Here is a 9,028-nt window from a genome sequence, read left to right as displayed (position 1 = left end):
AGCAGGTGATTTATGATATTTTCAAGCATCGCTGTGGAACCGACTGATAGTACAGTATTGTATGTTACTAGGCCTGGGAGGAGTTCTGCTATGTGGAACTCTGCTATGTGCCGAAAAAACTCAGCAGCGTTCTGCAAGTGTGATGTGCAGTAAGTTGCTCTGCTCGTGCCCAATTTTTAGCACCAGGACATTGTCCTGCTCTATAAAATCTGAAAACTGCACCATGCGCAGCGCAGAAGGGCGCTGCTTTTTTCTGCCACTTGAGTAAATGTTCTACTCGCACTGCAGCTTCCTCAACATGAGTGGTAGCGAACTGCCACGACAGCCCGCATTGAGAAATCTTGCCTGGAGGTGGCCAGCCATATGATACTTCTCACTCTCGCTCGCCAAACTTAACATTGGAGGGCCGCGTAAGAGGGAAAACTCAGCTCTGTGCCACTTTGTGTAGTTTTTCAAAACTCTGCGATCCACACTGAGTGGGTAAAGCTCAGTGAACTCTGCCGGCGGGGTGGAATTCGTCACCCACCCCTATATGTTACAAGATAGGAGCAGCAGGGGCAGCAAGCAAACCGCAGAAAAAGAATTGGAAAATGTTTGCCAGCATAAAATAATATTATCTTTGAGGTAGAGTGAGGGCTGATATTCTGAGCAGTGCGTGTTAACACCTGAGAGGTTTCCGAAAGATCTTTAGTTGCAAGAAGGCATCACTACAGTCCTCATATCCTTCTTTCTGCAGCAGCTGTGTCTCATAACAATGGTGGCAAACAGATAGGATCGCAGATAGAAGGTGGATAGACTCCTGCTGAAAGCTGTCATGCTATTGAGATTTGACCCCTCTATTGCCAAATAAACTAGACTCCTTGCTGACATCACAAATTATCTTTATAGTTTAGGGAATAAATCTCATTTGACATCTCTTTCTACACAATCAGCAGTGAAATACCATGAATTAAAAGAATTTTTTTTGCTTTATTTCATTAAAAAAACATAGATTTCTTATAAATATGAACAATCTAGTTATCATTGTGTGAATTGTATAGCATCATGATTGCTTTTTACTGGATCATATTTTAGCTCATGGTAATGTGAACGTAAGTTGGGTTTGATCCTGGTACACGCCTCTGTAGTGTTTTTTAAAGGCTCTTGGATGTCCATACATGGGCCGTGGTCGGATGTTTGGTTGTTCTTCATTAGTAGAGATTTAAAAGTGTCAGTGTTCAATTTCTTTATGCCTCTAATGGCCGTACCAGCCACTTATTCCTAAATATATAGAGTTGAGTTTAAAAATGGTTCCTGGTAAAGTAAAGTAAAGTGAGTTTAGTCCTGGTACAGACCCCGCAGTGTGTTATTTTTGACCAGTCATGTGTCTAATTCCTCACTTGCTTGGTGGTGTTGATGATGGTGTCGATGGCAGGAAGAACTTCCCCGACTCAGCACTTCATTAAAATGAACTAGTGGAAGGCATTCGTTTCTACCATCTTCGGCTACTGAAGATGTGCCCTTTCCTTTCTTCTGATTTGCATATTATATTGGTGAACTCCTTCCTCTAGGCAAGTCTAGGCTATGAGAACACTGCGTATTTCATGGCTTCAGCAACACAAAAGCACATTTCAGATTTTTCAGACTGCTGTGGTTTATCTTATTTGTGGTCTGAGGCAGCCTCAAATGCATAACAAAGTTTATTGTTTGCCCACGAGGCAGCACATGCTTTGTAAGTTCATTCAAACACTGGCAGAGATTATACAATGAGGGTTCCTTTTTGCATGTATACACAAACCTGAATATCATTTGTGTCAAGACTCAATCGTTTGTGCTCCGTCTTTTCTGAATCCAGATTTCTTTTCCAGTGCCAAGGATCCAGAAATGTATAGCAGGGACCCGACAGTTCAGGATTCTAGCTCTTCAGAGCTGGAATTCTTTACTGCTCAAGATTCAATCTCTCCCTAGTTGTCAAGCTTACAGAAACTTAATGAGAACTAAACTTTTCAACAGCCCTTTCTACTATCAATAATTTTCCTATCATGCACCAGTTCAGTTCATTCACCAGTTCGGATTTGGATGAATGATTCTCTGTAAGAAAAGAAACTTTAAAAATACTAACTGTGAATCATTTACATAGTGGTAAGCCAGCAAATCTCCCAAGGATCCAGCTCGATGTTGTACACCTATGGCTCGTGCATTAAAAGATGCATGTGATGATGGAAATGAGCATCACTTCTTCTGCATTATGGGTGGGAAGACACGTGTGGCACTGCCACAGGGTTCGTCATTGCATCCCATCCTCTTCAATGTCTACACTGCTCCACTGGCCTCCATCATATGGCTCTACAGCCTCATCATCGTCTTTATTTTCAGATGACATGCAACTCATGCTCTCCCTCTCAGAAGAAACGTCGATCACACAATTGCCCTTCCTCATGTGCATTTCCAACATAGCATAAAGGATGAAAAGAAGCTACCTCAAGCTAAATGCTGACAAATCTGAAGTTGTACTGTCTGGCAAGTACACCTCTCTCTGGACTCTGGCCAGGTAAACCAGCACCAGAGGCCCCACATCTATCCCAACCACGATGCCAGGTAATCGGTATTGTAATGGATAGCCAAATCTCCACGGCCAGTCATGACAACATAGAAGCAGCTTCCACACTGTCAAGATGCTCGGAAGAATTTTCAAATGGATCTCACTAGACAGCAGCAGGAGTGTCAGACAAGCATTCTTCACAAGTAGACTAGGCCACGGAACCATCCCCTATGCAGGCACAACCACCAAGCTCACCAACAAATGTCAAGCAGGTCAAAGCACAGCGGCAGACTCATACTCAATCTCATCCATGGACACGCATAACCCTCACTGACTCCCCATCTAGAAGCGCACCACCTTCAATCTCCCCACATTCACCTACAAAGGCACTCCACATCTTAGTCCCTGCGTAGCTCAACGACCACATTCACTTCCATACCCATAATTGGCAACTCAGATGGACTGGACAACTCCGCAACCAAATCCCACATCACCTCACTACCAGATGTCTTTTCCCACATCACCCCCAAGACCAGAAGGAACTCCCCCTCCGATCCCGTTTTTGTTCAATTGGGGACCAGGATTCCCTCCTGGGTGATCAGCGTGTCTTGCAAATCCAGTTGGCATAACAACCATAACTGAACGCATCAAGCCTGAGAGTTGCAGCTCATATTTTCACACTTTCACTTCTCCTGCTTTTGGACACTGTTCTCTAGATGCTGCCACAGAACCAGCAATGTTCCGCAAACTGACCTAACACCCGAACCAGCTATGAATTTCCACCAGTATGTGCTTGTTAAATTAGTTTTAGTGTGCTGGGCTTATGGATTTATTAACTAATCCCTTAAACTAGCTTTCAAATGACCCTTTTTAGTCCAAGCATTGTTCACATTGTTGCTTTTAAGGCAGCATGATCAGGTGTACTTGGGTGTTTTGCTTTCTTAACTATACCTAAATAAATAAAAACAAACAATGGTTATTTTATTTTAGTTCACATTGTGCTCATCTCCCAGTATGTTTTGCTGGTATTTTGTATTTTTTTCCAAGGTTTAAAGAAATTAACAATTACTGAGAACAGACACGTTTATAATTTTACAAATATCTGTTTCTTTCTTCTTTCCTACTAATCCAGTCTTTTATCACCTACTTTTTAAAATCTGGTATTCGAAGTTTCAATATAATTGTAATTTTATTATTTTGAGTAATTCCTTCATCTCAAAAGAACTGCACTTTTTTATTACTGAATATGTCCACAGACTTAAATGTCCATCTACTTAAATGTTTGCGGAATTGCTGCACCTCTAGGAATATTTCTATGCACGTTTCATTAAGGTCAGTCTTTGCTTATGGTATTCAAAGGATTATAGGGGTGATAATCAGAAAAAGGTCTTCACTTGTTCAATGTACTTGAATGTTTTTCCCTTGGGTGTGTTTGCTGAAGTCTTATGTAGTAGTGATGACTAACTGAAGCTCTTCACACATTCACTTCACCTGAATAGTTTTTCCTGTGTGCAAACATTGGTGCTTTGTAGGTATGAAAATCATCAAAAGCTCTTCAAGCATTGGCTGCACTTGAGTGGGTTTTCCTCTGTGTGTATACACTGATGTCTTTGTAGGTTTGATAATCGACGAAAGGCCCTCTCATATTGACTGCACTTGGCTTTTCCTCTGTATGTGTTTGTTGATGATTCATTAATGTAGAGGATTTACTATAACTACTTTCAAATTCACTGCGCTGATATGGTCTTTCCCCAGTGTGAGTTCTCTGATGCTGTTTTAGGTGTGCCGATTGACTAAAACTTTTCTCACATTCATTGCACTTGTATGGCTTTTCCCCTGTGTGCTTTCTCTGATGAATCCTGAGATTTGAGGAGTCCCTAAAACTACCTCCACATTCATTGCAATGGTATGGTTTTTCCCCTGTGTGTGTTCGCTGATGGCTTTGTAGGTGTGATAACTGACTAAAGCACTTTGCACATTCACTACACTTGAATGGCTTCTCCCCTGTGTGCGTTCTCTGATGAATCTTTAGCTTTGACGAGTCCCTAAACCGACTTCCACATTCATTGCAATGGTATGGTTTTTCCTCTGTGTGTGTTCGCATATGATTTATTAATGTTGTGGATTCTCTAAAACTACAACCACAATCAGTGCATTTAAATGGTTTTTCTTCTGTGTGTGTTCGCTGATGAATCCTGAGTTTTGCCGATTCAGTAAAACTACTACCACATTCATTGCAATGGTATGGTTTTTCACCCGTGTGTATTCGTTGATGGCTTTGCAGGTGTGATAACTGACTAAAGCTCTTCAAACATTCAATGCATATGAAAGGTTTTTCTCCTGTGTGTGTTCGCTGATGTTTCCTTAATGTTGACGATTGACTAAAACTACTTCCACATTCATTGCAATGATATGGCTTTTCCCCGGTGTGTGTTCTCTGATGCTGTTTTAGGGTTGATAACGTACTAAAACTCTTCTCACATTCATTACACTTGTATGGTTTTCCCCCCGTGTGCATTCTCTGATGAGTCCTTAGGTTTGAGGAGTCACTAAATCTACTTCCACATTCATTGCAATGGTAAGATTTTTCCCTTGCGTGTTTTTGTAAATGTCTATGTAGGCCTGATAATTGAATGAAGCTCTTCACACATTCAGTGCAGTTGAATGATTTTTCATCTGTGTGCGTTTGCTGACAGCACTTTAGTAGTGATGACAAACTTAAGCTTTAGCTGAATGCGTGTGGTTTTTCTTTCTTTGGTTCAGGTATATATTTTTCTTCATCCCTTGACTGCGTTTCTGGATGGGACAACATGGTTGATAATGCACTTGCGTTAGTCTCACATTCCCTGGAAGTGTGTGATATTTCAGACATTTTCTCTCTGATTTAACAATAAAGTACAATGATCACTAAATACCCTTCTTAGTGGGCGATTGTGTCTTTAGATTCAATAATGGTGCTCCATGCTTATGGATAAAGATGAATCCTCCTACTGGTCACAGCAAATTGGGAAAACGTTTGTATTGTAGATAGCAGAACATGTCTTTCCTTCACCCTTCAGTTGTCTGGCTCCACTCCATTGTGCTTTTCTCTGGTTGATGTTGTTTAGCTAGAAAGTGTATGCAGTACACCTACAGCACTGAATGGTGGGTTGTTATAATTGTGGACAGCAAAGCATTGCTGTAACCACATCCTACAGATCCCACGATAAAATGCTGTTATTGGACTTATTTATACAGGAGATAGTTTGCCTTAATTCTCTAAAGTTCTTTTCTTCGTCTTGTCGCGTGGAGATGCACAGCTCAGACTCTTACATCCACTGAATTACCTTTGACTGCTTCTTCCAGGATCTGTCAGTTTATGCTCTGGATCCTCTGTCTCGGATGTGAAGGCTTTATTTAATATTGGAGCTTATTTACTCTGACTGTTTTTGCAGATTTACAGCATTCTCTTCTTTATTCATAAACATTTTGTGCATTCAAGGCTTTTTTTCTGTTGAATGTAAAAAAAATTAAAATTACTACATGGAAAGATAATGGAATTTGCATGCACAATATTTAACTGGCCATAAAAACATCTTTGCTATACCATCTTTGAAACTTATCAAGGTTATTTCACTATAAACACTATAAACTATATACAGATATTTCAATAAAAGTTCAGTTGAACATGTCACAACTTATTTATTTCAGAAAATGTGTTGATTTACCAGTGTTCATAGAGTAAATTAGTAAAGAAAGAACACTTGCGTAGCACTTGCATAATAATTACAGCTCTTTGTAGCTGCATATAGTCAAGATTTTGTTAAAACAAAAATAGCGATTGGAGTAAGAGATGGACCGGAAGACCCAAGGCAGCAGGATGCACCTCACAGTGTTGTGGCATTCATCCAATATTTTTGTACATGGAGTTGCCTGGCTTCATTGCCTGCCCCTACAATATGCTGTTGGGCATTGGTTTGTTGATACTTTTTATTTTATGGTGTAACGTACCTGGTCTGGAAACTGATAATGCGGACCACTGAAGGTGAAAATGGTATTGATTAAATTATTTTGGCGAGGGGATAATCTATTTGAAGTTGAGCAATTGCTGAGGCCCAATGGTTGTGGAAGTCCAATGTGCTGATTAGTTGACAAAAATAAAACAAATGTATCCTTTTTGCTTAGCCAAGAAAGGCAGATACGTTGAGCAGCATGAATAAATAGAAGCTGGCATGGTCAGAGTTGTCCAAGGTAACTGGTGTTGTCAGAAGAGCAGATAAACTGATAGTGCCACAGTGGAGGGTGAAGTTGATGGATTTGTTACATGAGGGACATGGGGCACTAACGGTGCATGAATTTCACCAAGCAGCATACAGGGCCGAAGAGGTTTGCATTTTAGCTTTGCATCTAACTTTATGGCATTCTTACAATGTTTCTGGGTAAGTTAATTTGTGGAACGTAGCACTAGCTTCGCTGTTGCCTGTGAAAACTGATCAAACTACAAGAGATATAGCAGATGATAAGCCACACGATGAGTGGCCAAAGGCAGCAGCTCTCAGACACTGAACTCCAAGAGCAACACCAGCCTGATGAAAGGTCAGACTTATTGTTTTCTTTAAAATTACTGATCTTTATACTCTAAACTCCAATAATCCCTTCCAGTTCTCTATCTGTCTGAGTCAGAAATAGTTGATTGATTTTGATAAGAAAGGCCCATGTTCTCCATAAGAAGGGGCTTAATTCCACAGGATGTATTGATAATGCAGTTGTGATGGTATGCATGGACAGTAACTAAGATGGTGGGTTGAAGAGAGTACTCCTGACTGAGCCTGCCCCATTTAATGTCTTTCACAGAACTGGAGTACAACTGATAGAGCGCGCGAGGCCACCCGACCAACAGTTTTCGCCGTTTCCGGCTTCAGGGCCCATATACTTTTCAAATCACCATATACATCGATCAGGTGACTTCACGAGCTCTATCAAGTTGGTGTGTGTGTGTTCCCTGCTACCAAATTTCGGTGCACCCGACTTACCATCCACCGATGCGGGTGCCTAATGACCACAATGAATCAGGGAGCTAGCTGTAAAGGAAAGGCAGCAAAATACAAACCCAACCAATAACATTCAAATACTGTTTAAATGACCACGGACAACTGGAAGTTTTAAAATGTTTATCTAAAGTTCAATATTTCTTGCATGAGGTACAGTAAAATAAGGCAATCAATAACCAAGATAACGTAAATCACATAAGCATGAAGAAATAATGACAGAGTAATCATCAAGGTACTAAATAAAATGTAGCGAGAAAAAATACTATGTAAGTCAGTATTATCTAAACAGGGATAGGCTAAGTGTGTGTGACTATAGGAGAGCTTATAATGAATAACACGCTTCACTTAAGGTGAAGTGGCCTTTGAACAATCTAGGCAACGAAGTTCTAGACCATATCAGGAAATGACACACTGCTATGCAAAATATAATTTCTACCAAATGAGAAGGCACAGGAATAACTTTGCAAAAATTATAAATGACTTTTCAATAGTTGCGGAAAGGCATGGAAAATATAACATATGCAATGTTGAACTTTATTAAAGCAAAAGTTAGAAATTCAGAAGGTGCAAGAATTTCAAGAGGTTCAGAGCAATATTTACCTAGAAAGGTGTGGAAACCAAACCCTGGCCACGGGTCAGTTAAGGACAGGAAACCCTCAAGGAAGGATACCCCTCAAAGGACAGCAGGTGCAGAATGGACACCCAGGATAGGACAGGATACCCTCGGAATAGGAATCAGGACAGGACCCTCAGGACAGGACAGCAAACCCTCAGGACAGGACCCTCCTCAGGACAGGACCCTCCTCAGAACAGGACCGGAACCCACAGTTCGGAAGCAACGCCTGCGCTCCACCCGCTCTGCAGCTATCGATCAAGACCCCGATTGGGTCAGCGAACTCCCAGCTAAGTGCTTTGCCAGCACTTTAAGGTTCAGTAGAACCTTAGTCTATGGTCAAATTCGGACAGAGTGCTCCGCAGCGCTCTGTATCTTCAGTCACCTATTGAGTGCGTTGGGTCAGTGACAGGTCAGCTAAACCAGACAAGTCGGACGGTTCACTAGGTGAACCCAGGGTAGATATACAGTTTGGGGACAGTGTACCACCCCCCAATGTTGCAAAGTGTCAGAATCCCTCAATTTCGATTGGTCCTAAGGTAGGGTTTGGGTAACACACCAATCACAATACACGATTTGAAGCCTTCATTAACATATTTGGGTACCGCCTAGCAGGTTTGGGGTTCCCATGAGAAGTTACACGGCAAACAGTAGCGCAATATTACAATGTATCATATAAGGAGCCACATTCGCTGTTCTCGCAGGGCAGAGGTGACTTTCTCAGGAGCATCTCGCCCATCACTGCCAACTGGCTATGTTCCATCAGCCAAGGTCCCTCGTGCTGCCGAATGTCGCACAGGCGCAGAAGGGACCTCCAATATGGCTCTCCTCTCACTCAGACCCCCATTTCCCACGGTACATGAA

General features: G+C 41.5%; 1 protein-coding gene across 1 annotated transcript; it reads right to left on the bottom strand.

Annotated features, from left to right (window-relative positions):
* Positions 1-1,147: 1,147 nt before the first annotated feature.
* Positions 1,148-6,005, bottom strand: LOC144806240 (uncharacterized). The gene has a single exon (XM_078672637.1). It carries the CDS (start codon positions 5,037-5,039, stop codon positions 4,077-4,079), a length of 963 nt encoding a protein of 320 aa, XP_078528763.1. The 5' UTR covers positions 5,040-6,005; the 3' UTR covers positions 1,148-4,076.
* Between the last annotated feature and the right edge of the window lie 3,023 nt (positions 6,006-9,028).

The sequence above is a fragment of the Lissotriton helveticus genome (genome assembly GCF_964261635.1).
Source record: "Lissotriton helveticus chromosome 1_1 unlocalized genomic scaffold, aLisHel1.1 SUPER_1_unloc_55, whole genome shotgun sequence".
Lineage (NCBI taxonomy): Eukaryota > Metazoa > Chordata > Amphibia > Caudata > Salamandridae > Lissotriton > Lissotriton helveticus.
Note: the sequence above shows the minus strand (reverse complement) of the source record. Positions and strands in the feature narration are given on the sequence as shown.

Coding starts and splice junctions, on each gene's coding strand:
- LOC144806240 (XM_078672637.1), bottom strand. CDS start 5,039: ATGCACACGGGGGGAAAACCATACAAGTGTAATGAATGTGAGAAGAGT.